The 19504-nt window shown below is 40.8% G+C and overlaps 1 protein-coding gene across 4 annotated transcripts in view; it reads right to left on the bottom strand.

Annotated features, from left to right (window-relative positions):
* LOC126164408 (phosphofurin acidic cluster sorting protein 2) overlaps nt 1-19504 on the bottom strand; it is a 704396-nt gene that overhangs the window by 118333 nt on the left and 566559 nt on the right. For all 4 annotated transcript variants that reach the window (XM_049920238.1, XM_049920240.1, XM_049920239.1 and 1 more), the window contains one exon: nt 16882-17052. In XM_049920238.1, the coding sequence (XP_049776195.1) occupies nt 16882-17052 (171 nt within the window). The remainder of the gene's footprint in view (nt 1-16881; nt 17053-19504) is intronic.

Raw genomic sequence — 19504 nt, 5'->3', positions numbered from 1 at the left:
GTTATGGTGAACAGCGGGACTTCTCAATCGTTGTAATTTGTAACATTTACTTGATTTCCTGTGCACCCCTACAATCTGATTTAAACTAGCTATTACTTATTCCATGAAGTGTCAGGATTATGGCTGGAAGATGTGTACATCTTGCCACAATATTTTGCCTGACAACCATTCAGCCAACTTCAAGTGAGACGGCTAGTTCACATTGCTAACTATATTCCAGAAGTTGGAGCAGACACACATGTGCAAAGGCAGCCGCTACATGAGTGAGGTCTGTCAAGTTTAGCACCCCCTTCAAATATTGGTCCATCAATGACATGCGGGCATGTATGAGTTACATGCGTGTCCTGTAGGAGTGCAGCCTCGCAGAGCTAAAAATTCATGTTAATAAAATCAATTGCTGCTAGACATGTCACTAGTCATAAAATGTTTTCTTTCTGTGTATGTTAAAGAAATCATAGGGTCCACATCTTATTTAGCTGCATGATTAGTAAGATCTTCTGCCACAACATATTTCTACCAATTCCTTAATGACTGAATCTCAAAAGGATCCCTTCATGGCCCAGATTACTGCTCCTCGTGCTCTCGTTGGTGGTCATGTTTCTTCCTCCTTAAAACTGTGCTTATCTGATGTGGAGAATATCCATTATCTCTGAACACAGAGTGAAGGTTTTCCAGCTTCTTTACAAGGCTGTCTCTGTTAGACACAAAATGTCCCTGATGCACCAATGTTTGAAGGATAAGCACAGTTTGTGGTATGTGGTGGTAGCCAGATGCCTGCAGATATGGGTCTGTACATGAGGGCTTACAGGAGACAGAATGCCCCAAGGATTCATCCACTTTAAAACTGACCAAGTCATGCAGAAATAGCAGATAAGCACTCTTCCCCACTTCCATTGTAAATTGGATTTTCTTGTGGATTAAATTCAGATGCACCAAAAAGCGTGAAAGTTCTTCTTCACCGCGGGGTCAAAATACAAAAGTATCACCTACATTTCGACACAAAAAATGTTTTCTGCCAGAGGGGAGGAGACTACCCATGGCAACACTGTCAACTTGCTCAAAATATTCATTTTTGAATAAAAAGTTGGTTGAGGAAAGAGCATGATGAAATAGTGCTGTCATATTGGCTTGGAACTTACTGCTGATGAGTGACAATGAATCCATAAGAGGGACCCTGGAGAAGAGTGATACAACATTGAATCTTACTTTGGATAAAGTGGTGGAGAGAATTGCAGCTGCTCTACAAATCAACAAGGAGAAATTAATGAATGAAGAATCAGGCGAGTCATCTAAATTACTCTAACCTGGGAAGATGAGGCACCTTGAGAAGAGGGTCACAAAACTTGACTCTTTTCAGGAAGATGTGTTTTGTCATGAGAGATGTGTATATTATCCAAGGAAGTAGTATCAGACACTCAAAAAGCTATATGCTACTTTTGTAGCAGTGGATTTATTTCAGGATAATAAACTGTCCTCAATACGAGCCATGAAAAAGTTAGTATTCTGCTTTAAATTTCTGGCTGCAAGTTACTAACAGAATGCCAAGCTATTGCAGCCTGGCGATGGCACTTTTTTAAGGTATTAGCAGCAATAAATGTTGACTTTATGAAACATGGGCGAATACAGGACACAATTTAAAACAAAAGGCTGTACGTATACCATCAGCAGTAGTACAGTAGTATGGCAGCTCCAGTCAGCATGAGGAAAGAATACTTGTAGCACATGCCAGAAATTGAAAAGGGTTCATTCCTTATTGTCTGCTGTTATTCATTTCAAACAAGACCTCTGACTACAGCAAAAAGATGAACCAAAATACTTTAATGAAATGGATTGAAGACTGTGTGTTTCAAAACTAGATGAGAAACTCCAACTGTTATGAATAATTATCCACATCACTCAATTATAGAAGATGAGGGGCCCCCAAAGACAATGAAAGAAAATACATTGTCTGCTAGATAGAGAAATGTAAGACAGTAAACTTGTCAAGGGCAGAATTGTTAGAACTTATGTTGACAACACAAGTTATAGAATCCAGTTTACATTGCAAATAAAATAGCAAATAAATATGGGCATGAAGTTATTAGACAGCCTCTCAACTATTGCCATTTCAATGCAATAGAACTCATGAAGCCTCAGGTTAAACATCTTACTACTGCAGTAAATAAAAAAAATTACATTGACAGTGGAACAGCTTTTGATGGAGAGAATTGAAAAAGTTATGCCAGAAGACTGGCAAAAGGCAGTGAATCAAGTGAAATTAATTATACAGAAAGCACAGAATAATGATGGTGTGTTACAACAGTGCATCAAAGACTTGATAATATCTGTCTCTGTAAGCAACTGCTCTGAGAGTTCCACTGACCGACTGAGTTAAACAGTGTTTCACCATTGTCCAATTAGTGTATAGTGTACTTTAATGAATCTATTACTTCCATTAAATCTTGTGTTTGTGAATTTACTTTGATCAGGAATAATGTTCAGCTGGCTCCCATCATCTTTCCTTATGGTAATGTAATTAGATAGATTACAAATATCTCCTCGCCAAGCTTCAGCAGCAGAACACTCATATTTCAATCTGCAAGCTTTCGGAGCCAGTGGCTCCTCCCAGCAGAAGGGCTGAAGGGGAAGAAAGAGGTGTGAACAACAAGGACTGATGAGGTTTTGGATACGGAGAGAGTCAAGCAGAACCCTGGGTCAGGGGAGACTTGCTGGGCAGCATAAGATGGAAAGACTGGTTGTTAGGGACTGCACTGGACGATATTTGAAAACCTGAGAGTTAAAGCTGGAAGACAGGATAATGCACAAGGCAGAGATCACTGTCACAACATTGTGCACGAGTTAATAAGGATTAAAATCTAAGTGCGTTTCATGTGGTAGTGGCAGTAGAGGGAAGGGAACAGACTGGTCAAAAAAGTAAAAGTAAAAGTAAAAGGGAGGGTGAAAGGAATAGTTAATGTGAAGAAATGCTGAGACCAAAGAAATAAATGTAAATTAAGGCCATGTGGATGGCAAGAACCAAGGACACTTTGTAACAACACTTCAAACTGGTGTCTGGGGGAGGAATGCAGATAGCATGTGTTGTGAAACAAGCACTGACACCGTAACTGTCATGTTGTAGAGCTTTCTCTTCAACGTGATACTCTGTGTTGCCATTATACATCCACTACTTATGCCCATTCATCCTAACTGGTAACTTAGTAGTAGTCATGCCAATGTAAATGGCCGTACAGTGTTTACATAACACCTGGTATGAGACGTGTGCCATTTTGCAGGTGGCCCTCCCTTTGATAGTTTATGTTTTTCCAGATACAGAGCTGGTATAGGTGGTGGTAGAGGGTGCATAGGGCATGCCTTCCAGGGGGGTAGGAGCCACAGGATAAGGTGCAGAAGGGACATAGGGTCTGACAACAACATTGTGGTGAATGAGAGGGTGACGAAAAGCTATTCTAGGCGTGGTGAGCAAAATGTCCTACAGAATGGACCTCATTTCAGGACATGATTTTAGGAAGTCATAACCTTGTTGACTTGACTTCCTAAAATCATAACCTGAAATGATGTCCATTCTGTCCAACATTTTGCCCACCAGACCTAGAATAGCTTTCCATCATCTTCCCAATCTCTGCAATATCCACGTCAGACCCTAATCTCCTCCTGCACCCATCTCCTACCCCTCAGACTGACCCCACTGTGAGACTTGCCATGTGAACCCTCCTACCTCCAACTACTACCACATATAATGCACTTAGCTTTCCGCTCCTGTTAACTCTTGCACAGTGTTTTGTCAGGCAGTAATCTCTGCCTTGAGTATTACCCATCTTCCAGCTTTAAGCACTCAGGTTTTCAAATCTCGTTCAGTGAATTCCCTAGGAATCAGTCTTTCATTCCCAAGTTATCCAATAAGTCTCCCATGACCTGGCATTCTTGGTGATTTTTCCAAACACTTCCCATTTCCTAAACCTAACCAGTCCTTTTTGTTCTAGCATAATGAAGAACAGAAGAGCAGAGAGGGCTGTGAGACGATGTCAAACAACAGTACTCTAACTATGACAACACCACGACACGAGTGGCACCTAGGCCAAGAAAATACAAGCACCGCTCTGCCTAACCGCACGGGTGAATGACGAGCCGTCAGCCTGGAACGCTACAGCAGTGACTTACGAACTGGATTGTTTTGCTTGCATAGAAATTGTATGTACTGAAGGACTTTGATTATCTGGATGATGCCATTTGCTTGCAACACCTCTTTGTGTATACACAAAGTTAAGTTTTGTCAATTTAACTTACTGTAATAAACTCCATTAATACAATTTGTTTGAATTGTTGTCTAGCATTCCGAGGAAGCAGCTAAACCTCTCATTCAGCCCTCTTCTCTCACCTTCAACCTTTCTGCCAGAAGAAGGAGCCACTGGCTACAAAAGCTTACAAATTTAAATACCTTTATGTGTGTGTTTGCTTACCGCTGCTTGGTAAGTAGATATTTTATCTATCCAATAACATTAGTTTTTCAAAAATTTATTATTTTCATTTACTTATGGTAAGTTAGACTGCTTTTGAAATATATTTCACTTTGTGTTGACATCAAGATGTTATTTTCACATGTGTAATAGTTTTTGAGATGTGCAATTATAAGAAGGAAACTTTTCCAGGAGTGGAAATCTCTTTTATTTCAATAACAAAAGTTACACTGGTTCTAATTAAAATTCAGAAGAAGATTTCTGATGTGCTTAGAGATACACTGTTAATGTCTAAGGCTCAGTTAATGCTGCAGTTCTGCTGCTGGTACATTGCTGTCCTGTAGATGAGTACACAACATTCTTCGGTGTAAAGCGAAGAGTTACCTCGACACAAAGGATCGCAGCTCAAGTCTCAGGCCACACTGGTGATGTGAGAGCAGTGAGGCTGCAGCGTGAACACGACCTTATGCTCCAGTTATCAGCTCCCATAGTGAACAGCAAATTCAGTGTGCACATATACGATCTGAAGCAGTTCCATGGTTCCACAAACACATAAAATTGAAGTAATAGCTGACATGCACTTCATGTACAGGCATGTGTGGGAGGCAGCATAATGGTATCATGAAGTTTATCCTTAGAGAAGGCAGTCAGACAGCAGAGTGCTCACTTGCTCCCATCAGCACCTGTGCGAGACTGGTTCATTTAAACCCAACAATCAACAAGCGAGTAGACCAAGAACGGTGTTGATATTATGAATGGAGGAGTGGGTATTACACGTAAATGCATTGCCAGGCACAAGAACTTGAACGACTGCTGCAGCATAATGTGTTTCACCCTCCACCACATGAGGGACAGTTGTACTCACATGTATGAAGTGCACAAATCCTGGCTGTTACTGACTTTCCGCCTGGGTTTCCTTCTGCCACTGCCTAACACAATGTGGGAATGAGCCACAGTTCCTCACGCACTTGTTATTTACAGACAAAGCAATGTTTTACTCGAAATGGTGTTATGAACATCCATGCAACACACACATTGAGGAGAACATGTTTACAAGAACTCTCATGATCTCATCAAGGCAGAATATCAGCGAAGGTTTCCCATTAATGTTCGGACTTATGTCATTGGTGATCGGTTGATAGGGCCACATTTCCTCCCTAGTCTGTTACGAGTTCCTTCATTTCCTGCAACATTAGCTGATCACTTATTTGGAAGATGTTCCTAATGGTGAAAGGGCATGCTGGTGGTACATACACAATGGCACACTGGCCAACTTTCCATGTGTTTTTTTTGGGAACATGTAGCAGGAATCGTCAACAATGAGAACATCAGCCGGGAGGTCAAGGTATTGTTGAGCCACAAGTCCACCAACTAGAACCTGTGAGATTGTTATGTGGGTGGATATTTAAAAGACTTGGTGTATTCGAGTTCTGTTGATAGTATTAATCAAAGCATTGTGGATGGCTGTCAGTGCATTTGGAACATGCCCGGGATTTTTGAATGAGTACTGGCATCAGTAAAGAGAAGTGCTGAAGCCTGCCATCTCATGAATGTGGAATACTTCATGTAATGTGTTTGTCCCCTCAAGGGCATATCTGCAGTTTGGATCCTCTGGGACTCTGGTGTTCATGTGCTCACTGTTAACATACTGTATCCCACAAACCAATGGTTTCCAGACCCGTGTTCATTAGGATTATTTGCTTGTTCATTGTCCTCTATTTGCCTCTTTCATTTTTACCTGTAATAGTCTAACACCCTGCAGATACTACTCTGACAGCTAGTGACTCAAAAGACACGTCATTAATGACCAAGACACCTCATTAATGACCACAACAGAAGTTGTAGGGCACACAAATTCTATACCGTTATGTGCGAGGCACTACTTGGAGAAAAATGTGTTGCATATAGCCACAACAAACAGATTATGAAGGAAAGATATGCTCTTACAGCAGTTAAGGCGTGATCTCTTTATAACTAGTCTCCAAAGATTTGAGGAATCAAACTCAAATACTCAAAGACAGTAGAAATACAACAGGCCCATAGGGAGGTTGTGTTTTCCGAAGACAAAAATACAAACATTAATACTACCTAATGGTTACATACGCTCTTTATAGGGCCAAATGATACATCAATATTCACAAATTCTGTTTTCATTCCAGCGGGGGAGCAGGTGATCTACACTCCTGGAAATTGAAATAAGAACACCGTGAATTCATTGTCCCAGGAAGGGGAAACTTTATTGACACATTCCTGTGGTCAGATACATCACATGATCACACTGACAGAACCACAGGCACATAGACACAGGCAACAGAGCATGCACAATGTCGGCACTAGTACAGTGTATATCCACCTTTCGCAGCAATGCAGGCTGCTATTCTCCCATGGAGACGATCATAGAGATGCTGGATGTAGTCCTGTGGAACGGCTTGCCATGCCATTTCCACCTGGCGCCTCAGTTGGACCAGCGTTCGTGCTGGACGTGCAGACCGCGTGAGACGACGCCTCATCCAGTCCCAAACATGCTCAATGGGGGACAGATCCGGAGATCTTGCTGGCCAGGGTAGTTGACTTTCACCTTCTAGAGCACGTTGGGTGGCACGGGATACACGCGGACGTGCATAGTCCTGTTGCAACAGCAAGTTCCCTTGCCGGTCTAGGAATGGTAGAACGATGGGTTCGATGACGGTTTGGATGTACCGTGCACTATTCAGTGTCCCCTCGACGATCACCAGTGGTGTACGGTCAGTGTAGGAGATTGCTCCCCACACCATGATGCCGGGTGTTGGCCCTGTGTGCCTCGGTCGTATGCAGTCCTGATTGTGGCGCTCACCTGCACGGCGCCAAACACGCATACGACCATCATTGGCACCAAGGCAGAAGTGACTCTCATCGCTGAAGACAACACGTCTCCATTCGTCCCTCCATTCACGCCTGTCGCGACACCACTGGAGGCGGGCTGCACGATGTTGGGGCGTGAGCGGAAGACGGCCTAACGGTGTGCGGGACTGTAGCCCAGCTTCATGGAGACGGTTGCGAATGGTCCTCGCCGATACCCCAGGAGCAACAGTGTCCCTAATTTGCTGGGAAGTGGCGGTGCGGTCCCCTACGGCACTGTGTAGGATCCTACGGTCTTGGCGTGCATCTGTGCGTCGCTGCGGTCCGGTCCCAGGTCGACGGGCACGTGCACCTTCCGCCGACCACTGGCGACAACATCGATGTACTGTGGAGACCTCACGCCCCACGTGTTGAGCAATTCGGAGGTACGTCCACCCGGCCTCCCGCATGCCCACTATACGCCCTCGCTCAAAGTCCGTCAACTGCACATACGGTTCACGTCCACGCTGTCGCGGCATGCTACCAGTGTTAAAGACTGCGATGGAGCTCCGTATGCCACGGCAAACTGGCTGACACTGACGGCGGCGGTGCACAAATGCTGCGCAGCTAGCGCCATTCGACGGCCAACACCGCGGTTCCTGGTGTGTCCGCTGTGCCGTGCGTGTGATCATTGCTTGTACAGTCCTCTCGCAGTGTCCGGAGCAAGTATGGTGGGTCTGACACACCGGTGTCAATGTGTTCTTTTTTCCATTTCCAGGAGTGTATATCTATTGCACTTGTGCATTTCATAAGCTCCTTTCCTACTTGTTTCAATAAAACTTCATGGGAAGACTTGCTGTTAGTACCACTCTTCATCCAAGTAAATTTCTTTAATTTTGCCCTCCCTCATGATCATTAATCAAGAGACAAGCTCCAGGAGGTAATGTGTTTCTTCACTCTAATTGGAATGTGGCATCTTGGAATGCTGAGAATAAAGCTCTGTGCAGTACACAGTACATTTCTTCTATCATTTCCCACTGGAGTTTGCTTACCATTTCTGGGACACTGATGTGCTAACTAAATGAAATGTGGTGTATTGCACAGTTCTTCTTACAATCTCCTCTGGCATTTTAATCTAAGTTAGCAAAGTGTTCCTGACTCGCTCACAATGCTCACGAATTGGTCAAACAAGGACTTAGCAAGCCTACCTCTTTTATATGCGAATTACACTTTCTTAAGAAGTTTCAGACAAATCTCAACCTGTAATATGTCTTCTCCACAGTATGATTTATGTGGTTATTCTGCTCTGTGATATAACAGTAGGGTTTGTAACAATGAGATCATTATAAATGGAGTACAAACTGAGACTAGGAAGAATGTTAGGCGTGTACCTTCCAAAGAAATCATTGAATATTCAACTTAATAAATTAGTGTAAGCCAAGGAAAATTTAAATTAGGATGACCAGATAAAGATTCGAACTCCGCTTCTCTTGTAAGCAAGTCCATTGTGCTAGTCAGTGCATAACCTCTAATCACAGACAAACATCAGTTAACAGAGAATATCTCCATGTTCTGATTCCAAACCACCAACATAGCATTACTGCTGAGAGCATCAATAGGAGTCAAGGGCATCAGAAAATGGCAAACTAAAGAGCTTTGTGTGCTTTATGCATTTTTTAATTCACTAGAGAGTAGAGAGAGAGAGACAGACAGAGAGAGAGAGAGAGAGAGAGACAGACAGAGAGAGAGAGAGAGAGAGAGAGAGAGAGAGAGAGAGAGAGAGAGAGAGAGAGAGAGAGAGAGCTGGGCATCTAGGACATTTGGCATAGAATGTATAACATGTGTGGAAAACTATGATTCTTGAAAACTGTTGAAACCTCAGACTTCCATGAAACAGTGCAGTGCAATCATCACAGGTACCAAGTCCCGAGCAAGATTCATTTCGCTATTGTTTTCTACAGACTTCCAATAGTATCTAGAGAAGAACTGCTTTGGATGTTAGTTCTAGTGCTTAGAGATCAAGCTAAATTTATTGTGTCTAGTAATATAAACTGCCTAAATACACTACTGGAAATCGAAATAAGAACACTGTGAATTCATTGTCCCAGGAAGGGGAAACTTTATTGACACATTCCTGGGGTCAGATACATCACATGATCACACTGACAGAACCACAGGCACATAGACACAGGCAACAGAGCATGCACAATGTCGGCACTAGTACAGTGTATATCCACCTTTCGCAGCAATGCAGGCTGCTATTCTCCCATGGAGACGATCGTAGAGATGCTGGATGTAGTCCTGTGGAACGGCTTGCCATGCCATTTCCACCTGGCGCCTCAGTTGGACCAGCGTTCGTGCTGGACGTGCAGACCGCGTGAGACGACGCTTCATCCAGTCCCAAACATGCTCAATGGGGGACAGATCCGGAGATCTTGCTGGCCAGGGTAGTTGACTTACACCTTCTAGAGCACGTTGGGTGGCACGGGATACATGCGGACGTGCATTGTCCTGTTGAAACAGCAAGTTCCCTTGCCGGTCTAGGAATGGTAGAACGATGGGTTCGATGACGGTTTGGATGTACCGTGCACTATTCAGTGTCCCCTCGACGATCACCAGTGGTGTACGGCCAGCGTAGGAGATCGCTCCCCACACCATGATGCCGGGTGTTGGCCCTGTGTGCCTCGGTCGTATGCAGTCCTGATTGTGGCCCTCACCTGCACGGCGCCAAACACGCATACGACCATCATTGGCACAAAGGCAGAAGCGACTCTCATCACTGAAGACGACACGTCTCCATTCGTCCCTCCATTCACGCCTGTCGCGACACCACTGGAGGCGGGCTGCACGATGTTGGGGCGTGAGCGGAAGACGGCCTAACGGTGTGCGGGACCGTAGCCCAGCTTCATGGAGACGGTTGCGAATGGTCCTCGCCGATACCCCAGGAGCAACAGTGTCCCTAATTTGCTGGGAAGTGGCGGTGCGGTCCCCTACGGCACTGCGTAGGATCCTACGGTCTTGGCGTGCATCTGTGCGTCGCTGCGGTCCGGTCCCAGGTCGACGGGCACGTGCACCTTCCGCCGACCACTGGCGATAACATTGATGTACTGTGGAGACATCACGCCCCACGTGTTGAGCAATTCGGCGGTACGTCCACCCGGCCTCCCGCATGCCCACTATACGCCCTCGCTCAAAGTCCGTCAACTGCACATACGGTTCACGTCCACGCTGTCGCGGCATGCTACCAGTGTTAAAGACTGCGATGGAGCTCCGTATGCCACGGCAAACTGGCTGACACTGACGGCGGCGGTGCACAAATGCTGCACAGCTAGCGCCATTCGACAGCCAACACCGCGGTTCCTGGTGTGTCCGCTGTGCCGTGCGTGTGATCATTGCTTGTACAGCCCTCTCGCAGTGTCCGGAGCAAGTATGTTGGGTCTGACACACCGGTGTCAATGTGTTCTTTTTTCCATTTCCAGGAGTGTATGTACGAAACATCTGGGTGGTTGCTGAACACATTTATAATCATGTTAATTGATTTGCATCTCCATGCTTTCGCGACGTAAAGACTGTTCCATGAAATTTCGGACCTGCAGCCACATAAATTAAGCTCCTTCTTCTAATATTTCAGTTGAAAACCTTCCAGCCATCTTCAGAGTGGGCCGAGGTGACTAACGCTCCAGCACTTGCTCCGTCCTTTTACACCCAAGGACCGAACCACAGTGTACGCGGCCAAAGATACACAAATTGCCAGAGACATTGATAGGTGGCAAAGAGGTGTAACATATGCATGGAAATTAAATCTATGGCTGCGCAGTTGTTCCACACGGTGATATCGATGTGTCACAGAGAGTTGCACCATCGTGACGTCTTTGTGATATAATAACAGAAATTGCCAGATTCCACGATTTGTCCAAGCTGAAACTGCTATCTCTATTAATTAAATGCATCGCCAACCAAATTTCAATTGATTCTTTCACTATTGAGTCCCAGAAAAGTCCCATAGTGCAGCTCTGGAAGTCCCAATATAATTCACATTTTCCTTTATCTTTCTGCTAATAACAGATTTCCACGACAAAATCATTAGATGATCATTAGAACTAAAACTAATGCACAACAAAATAACGATAATGTTCTCTAGTCATCTATTGGCCCCTCACTTTTGCATATGTTGTTCTGCAGAGAACCTGATATAGCTTTATGAAGGAACATAATCCTTGCCTTATCAATATGTTGGGGCATATTTGTAAGCTTATCAAAATAGGCAACTGAACCTGCTGATGGTGCAAAAGCACAAACAGATTTCATGTGGGGTTCTGAATGTATAAAAATAAGGCCAGCAAGAATGATCACAGGGTTGTCCCATGAGGAAGTGGCATAGAGATGCTGAAAAACCTGAACTGTCAGACTACTGAAGATGTCCCATAAAAGCCTATTCACAAAGTTTCAAGAAGCAGTATTAAGGGAGGAACATAGAAATATAACACAAACCTCTTAGTATCACCCATGTAGTGATTATGATTAGACTAGTTACAATGTGTACTGAGTCTTTTAGGTAGTCATTCTCTCTGCCATGCACTTTACAGCAGTTTGCACGGTGTAAATGTCGATTTAGATGTAGATTTCAATCTATCTATGAGACAATGTGCACACAAGCTTCCGATACCTTTAAATGCCTGCTTTAGGCAAGGATCTTCAGCAGAAGAGTTACAAAATAAAACTTTGGTCACCACAATTAAGAAACGTCAGCAGTGTTTCAAATAACATTTTTGTTTCCACACTGATGTTCCTCGATTTTCATTCATTTTGCAACATCCACTTTCAGATTCTTCAGAACAATTTTATTTGCATAAACCAGTTGCCAAACATTGATGTCCGATTTCTGCAGTTTTTTGTAATTTACCTTGAAACAAGCCTTGTTATTATACTACATATAGTATGGATCAGTCCTTGGGTAAGTATACCTGTACCAGAATAACAACATGATTTACAGACAGTTTTTTTACAAGATAGGTACAACACCAACAACTAACCAGAGAATGAGTTTCATCACACCACCTACTCTGTTCTGTTCACCACTGTTATACTGCTCCACTAGCTTACATGCAAGTTGCCAGTCATAGATGACACTAGTCGCCAGTCATGTAACAACAAGATTTGTCTTCATTGGTTGCATTGTTTCTGTGTGCAGCATGTTTATTTTAAGCAACAATGCCCAAACCTAGCTGCAAAGTACATAGAAAAGCCATACAATAATTCCCATCTTGCTAACAATACCAAATATTGTATGTCAATAAGTAGTGAATGAAAGTATCCAAAACAGAAACGCCCAGCAGCTGCTGCCACAGCCATACTGTGTGTGCACAGAAAGGCGAATCAACATCAGCCCCTCCCATGCTCTATCGTCAATTAGTATGTTATGTTGACCGAGGTATAGTTCACAGTCTGGTACAACATGTGCTTCCATTTCAGATGTTTAAACCTGACCATCTCTCATCCAGTTCCACTGTGTTGCTAGGCAGTTTGCCTTCTTCCATTGTGTCAACTAATCATAACATTTCACAAGACCTCAAATGTTCAACAAGAGCTGCACATAAAAACCAAAATGTACTTCCTATTGCTCTGAAATTGTCTTAATTCTGCATAGTAATGTTTTGCCTTTGTTTAAAAAAATAGTTGGATAAATACAGCTCTGATGTGTTCTACATTTCTTGTTGCACCGTCTTGGGCTTAAATCTTCATCTAATATTGTTCCTGATAACTTGCACACATCTTGTAATACAATACCATTACTACAGCCTGAACTACTGTAGTCAGGAAATCTTACATTTGTAACTATGCAGGTTGTAAAGCCAAACGTAACACCTCATCTGCCCATTACCACCACACAGAGACAATAGTGAATACATACACCTGGACTACCTAACAATTATGGTTTAATTTGCTCCAAAATGCTTTCCAATGGTATACAGAATTATACACATTTTTCAATATGAATTTTAAGGAGGTGAGGTATTTAAAACAATAGAAATGGTGTACATATGACATCCAGTTATGGGTCTTTCATTTCAGTGAGCCTATGTACAGGAAATAGTTTTGTAAAAGTGTCTTCAGCAAGTGGTATAAAGGAATACCTAAAAACAAAAACATGTAATTGATTTGGAAAGTATTTATTTTCATCTCCGTACGTTATGTAATATAATTTGAAAAGTTATAAACATTTGTTATGAATCTTCATAATATTAATTTCATAACATGAAATACACCACTTTCCATAAATCCACTACTCAGCGCAAGCATACGATATGATAAAAAAGGGTTGAAAGCATTTAAATATACACTTAGAATTATGTTTATACAAAATCTACATAATACTGTAAATCAGCTAAAGTAATGGTTTGCTACTAACGCTTCTACAGGATCTTAACAATCTCAACAAAATTTCAATTGGTTGGTTTCTAAATCATATATTACAAAATGTTTTCCATATTATAACTGAAAAATGTCTACAGGCTCATTCATTCTTATATTACAACACATATCACACAGACAATACCACAATCAATAAATAAGAAGCAAGGGAGAAAGCATAGGAAATAGCAAATTTCAATTAACTTTCTACTACATGGCCAATTATATATTCAATTATGTATTACATTTGCCTTTGATAAATTTAAAGAATAATCAATTTCTTTTTTTAATTATCCAATAATTTGTAGTCATAATCATTTTTACTGCGGAGGACCAGAGCAATTGCACAATATTTCATTACTGTTCTTGTGTTTGGTACATGAAGTATGACACAAGCAAGATTTTCTACGGCCATTTCAATCAATGATTTATTTTTAATGAAACTTTCAAACAAATTTCAAACTTGTATCATCAGACGATCTAGAGCTGAAATGAAGGCAAACCTTTTCTTTTCAGCTATGTATCATCATCACCTAATTATGTCAGCAAAAATAAAGTTAATGACTTAAATGTAGGTAGTCAAGTTCCAGCAATTTCCATGAGGGAAGTATGTGGGAATTTGTACAAACTATTCTGTCATGACAGATTGCAATGAACAATGTAGTTCCACATTCAGCTTCTAAATGCCAGCCACCCTATATCATACTGCAGTGAAAAAAAAAATCACATATCCTAAACAAGACAAAAAATTTGGTTCATCTTTAGCATCAGAAATGTGTTAACTGCGGTGTCTTAACAAAGTTCAGTTTTCCCAGACACAGAGAAGAATAACAATTCATTTATACTTATCACCAATACAGATGTTATTCCCAACAAAAATTTTATAGGACAGTTAAAAAGAGAATTGTGGTTTCTCATAGTTGAAACATAATGCACTGGAAAAGGATGTCCATAATCTTAGAGAAGCCTACCTCCATCATAGGGAGGAGAGAATGACATGGAAACTATACAGAAGATTGTCTACTTAGTCTTCACTTTCCAGTGCAACTGAAAGCGTATACATCCCACAACAGCACTGTTTTGGTGCCACTGGAACCACATTTGTTGCTGCTAAATAAACCCATGTTTGAATCAAGCTACTCTAAACCCTGAAATTTACCAACAGAATGTTACATGAAGGTTTGCAAATAGCACGAAAGTAAATTTTCCCAGTAAAAAAACTTACATAATGTAATGATAACAACTGAAAATTTTGTTTACTTTTCTTTGTTTAAGCTTATTTCTTAGCCTTAGTTCTACTGTTCCATCAAATATTTAATTGAGTTCCATTCTTGCAAACACAGTTCTAAAACACACAAAACTTTCAACAATGAAGTGAGCCTCCAGTTCATCTGCAAATGCCAATATAAAGGATGACACATCCGACACCTGTTAGTCAAATATGGGTCTTTGTGCATACTAATCCAGTGTGGAGTGACAGACTGGGCTGGACAAACACAATTCCGTGATGACGATACAAGCCAAACAAAGGTTTGCCAACATCCCAGTATGAAAGCACCTAACTAGCAGTTAAATCTTTTTGAAATGTTAGGGCAATAAATCACTGACAAAGAATTAGAAAAAGCCATTTCTTAGGTCAGCTGTCTACAAAATCTTGGACCAATGAGTGTATTACAGTTATCCAAACCATTTGCAACTGAAGGAAAACCTCTTTAAGAAATAACATTGCCTGCAAGATCAATTTGAGCTGAATTTGTATCTGTAAACTGAGAGAACAGGAAAATTGTGTGCTATCACTGAGGTGTTTTTTCAACAGTAACTTAATCTGAAAGCTACATCTACACATAGTGGCATAATGTCAGATTCAGTGAAATAAATTTGTTAAAATTTCTGTAAATTGTTTGTGAATCATGTTATGTTGCTCAATATTTCTACAAATCTATATTGTACACATTTCTGCATTATTTATAGAAGTTCTCACACGCAGGGCACTGCATTATGATAATCAAGTCTGAGAACTCCCTAACAAGATTACATGATAGACGTAAAGTCAATGAAAAAAACCATTATTTTTTCCTAAGAGGGGGGAAAAATCAATTGACTGCAAAGTTTCTACTCTGAATTTGCCAGTCTCTGTGGTTGAATTCCTTTCCATAATACATTACACAAATAATTAATTTAAACACAGTTTAATTATAACATATCAAGTTGCTAAATGCCACACTTTACATGCAGCAACATGCAAATTAATGAACAATAGACAGATTGTTAAAATGGATACACAATTTTTTTGAGTTTTAAGTAAAAAGTATTGCAATAAAGCAGCTGCTTGATTCCATATCACATTATGGACAGCCACTGCCTTTCTTACAATTGCAGCACACAAAGCCATGCAGTAAAGAGTTTTATCACTCACAATACAAGATAAGACAACAAACATAATACTGATACATGCCTCAGTACTGGACAGTACTAATACTGTGTACGATAATGTCAATTAATTGCAGCATAATACTGAGCAGTTCAGTAGTGGGATTTAAAACAGTGAAGTGTGTTACCTCAGAAAATTCAGTCTTTGTCTGCCCATTGTTTCTAAGCCTAATTTACGAATTAAGGTTAGTGTACTACTGAAAATAGCATCAGAATTTTTTTACTCTTTGCAAAATGAAAAATTTAGTTCTACGATCACATCTATTTGAAAATTATTTCTGAAGTACGTTCTGATTCTGCCAAGACTTCAGAAATAATTTCTAAGCACGATGAACCTCGGATCAATTTCAAAATGTTTACGAATGAGTAGGCTGCTGTTATCTATTCGCAGATAATTACTACAGCGCACACAAGTCATCGACAACAAAGCGCTTTTAAACAATGGAACAAGATCTTAAAATTGTTGACTACGATTAACTCTATACATTGTACTCCATAAATAAACCTGGAAAAACATTTACGTTTGTCATGCACGTCAATGAAATAGACAGTCTTCATTTTCTAGGAACAAATACAGAGTAATAAAAAAAAGTGACTAAATATTGAGCTGTGCAGCGAATGTGTGTGTTGAGCAGAAGCAGTGTTATTTGAGCAGTCTTAACTTTTTTCCACCAACATATTACTCCTCTTGCTCTGAGAACCGAGTGCACAACTGAAGTTTATAGCATTACAGCTCAGTTCATTCTTGATCTATCATTCAACTCCTCACCTGGAACGTGCAGTGTGTCTTGCAACAGTGAGCGGCTGCTCGAGAAGAAAGGGCGAAGAGAAGGTTTTGGTGTAGAAGAAATACTCATTGTGTCCATTTCAGGACCAGAGTCACTGAGATCTTCCAGTTCTTCGAATAAATCCTCAATCTCTGTTGGATCCATGTCACCACCTGTAACAATGAAATTATTTTCTTTTGTCATTTGAATGTCGATAAGCAGTTACACCGTAACATCCAAATAGTCATATTTAATGACTGACAAGGCTTTGGGTGGAAAACATCCAAAGTAAATCATAACATGGGAGAAAATAATTGAATAAACTGCTATCTATCAATTTCTGAAGATTTCTGTGGCTCTAAATTAGTTCTGGATTAGTCAAAAGAAAGAATACTTGCAAAATGTAAAAGCTAAGCTAATGAGTGAACCAAACATTTCCCATAAAATTGTTTGTGGATTATTAGACCTTACGCATTATATTTAATAGTTGTTTTGTAGTTATTTTGTTTGGGTAAAAACTATGAAAATTGTCAATATCCTCCACAGACAGCTAAAATTGTCATAAATGTGATCTTCAGGGCTCTGTGTTATGGCAAGGACAGTTGCTACTCATGATACAGACAAGACATTGAGTCACAGACAGTACACAAGAAGAGATTGCTACGAATTTAAGCTTTCCTCTTCTCAATTCACCATCTCTGACTAATGAGTTAGGCCTCAACAGCCAAAGACTGTGTGTGTGTGTGTGTGTGTGTATGTGTGTGTGGGCGCGCGCGCGCGTTTTCCGACTCAGCAGAAGGCCTTCTGGCTCGAAAACTTAAATATACAGCAGTTTTTACACTGTGCCTGTCTGCTACCCATGTCTCATCTATATGATGAGTAGTAATCCATCCTTTCCAAAACTGTTGTTATTCCATCATGGACTTTCCATTGTTTGACCTTCAGGGACCCTTCATAATGTACTCTTAAGGGAATTTTTACTTTGCAAGATGCAGTTTCACCAAGGTTTGAATTCCTTTTTTAATCAAAAATTACATTTGTATGCTTTGAGACTTAAGAGCAAGCAGGTTAGTTCCTGAAGGTACTCTAAGTCAGCCTAGGACCATGCAACACATGTATTATGAAATACTAACTGGGTCAGAATTTATACAGTAGAAATGCATGCACACTAACCTGAAAGCAGATGCAGAGTAAAGAAAAGTAAATAACAAAGGAACAAACCCTAAGATACCGTAAATGATGAATATAGTGCCCTAAGATACCGTAAATGATGAATATAGTGCAAGTTAGTATTAACAGCACATGCAATGGAAAATGTTGCAATCAAATAAACATTATAAAGTAGTTTTCTGCACACTTTTCATCTTCCAGGTACCGTTGTTTCTGGAGTGGAATATCTAAAGTGTTTCAATAACTGTTTTGAGCTTAGTCATGAATATAAAAAATATGCATTTGGTACTGTAAGTGGAGGAGCAAAGAAGAATCTTCTTCTTCAACAGTTTTATAAAAATTAATAATTGCTACATCATTACAGATGAAGAGATTGGAAAAAAATGGGATGAGATAAAGGAAATTATTCAGATACTCAAAACATGAAAATTTAACTGTGACAGGTGACAAATCAGTAGTAGGAAAAGGAAGAGAAGGAAAAATTGTAGGATAACATGGACAAGGGGAAGGGAATGAAAGAGGAAGCCACATGGCATAACTTTGCACAGAGCATAATTTAATCATAACTAATCATCTGTTTTTGAATCATGAAAGAAGGTTGGCTATGTCAAAAAGACCTGGAGACACCAGAATGATTGAGTTTGATTATATGATGGTAAAAACAGATATTTCTAAACAGACTTTGAACTGCAAGACAATTCCAGGGACAGATGTGAACTCTGACCATAATTTTGACTATTAACTGCAGACTTAACTGAAAAAATTTGCAAAAAGATAGAAAATTAAGGAGCTAGGACCTTGATAAATTGAAGGAATCAGAGATCAGTAAGAATTTCAGAGGGGGGCAACATTGGACTTAAACATGGGCAAGGAATAGCACAGGAAACAAACGGGTAGCTTTGAGAGATGAAATAATTAAGGAAGTAGAAGATCACAAAGGTGAAAAAACAAAACCTAGGAAAAATCCTTGGATAATTTAGGAAATACTGAATTTGACAAAATGGGAAAATACAAAAATGGCAACAAATGAAGCAGGCAAGGAGAATATCGTCATGTTAAAGTGAGACTGACAGGGAGTGCAAAATGGCTAAACAGGAATGCCTAGAGGGCAAATGCAATGCTGTAGAAGCAAGTGTAACTAGAGGAAAGCCACACGCTGACAATAAGAAAATTAGAGAGACCTTTGGAGAAGAGGGAAGCACATGCACAAGTATTGAGAGCTCAGATGGCAGGCCAGTATTAAGCAAAGATGGGACAGCTGAAAAGTGGAAGGAATATGTAAAGGATCTATATAAGGGGAATGAACTTGAGAACAATATTATAGAAAGAGAAGACTAATTGGGAAAGGGAGGGGGGTGAGCTGAATTGAGAGGGAGGACACTGTGAGAAGAACCTGACAGAACACAAAGATCTAAGTTCACAACATTCCGTCAGAATTATTGAGTTCCTTGGGAG

This window comes from Schistocerca cancellata, chromosome 1 (genome assembly GCF_023864275.1).
Source record: "Schistocerca cancellata isolate TAMUIC-IGC-003103 chromosome 1, iqSchCanc2.1, whole genome shotgun sequence".
In the NCBI taxonomy this organism is placed as follows: domain Eukaryota; kingdom Metazoa; phylum Arthropoda; class Insecta; order Orthoptera; family Acrididae; genus Schistocerca; species Schistocerca cancellata.
This window is presented reverse-complemented; position numbering and strand designations above follow the sequence as displayed.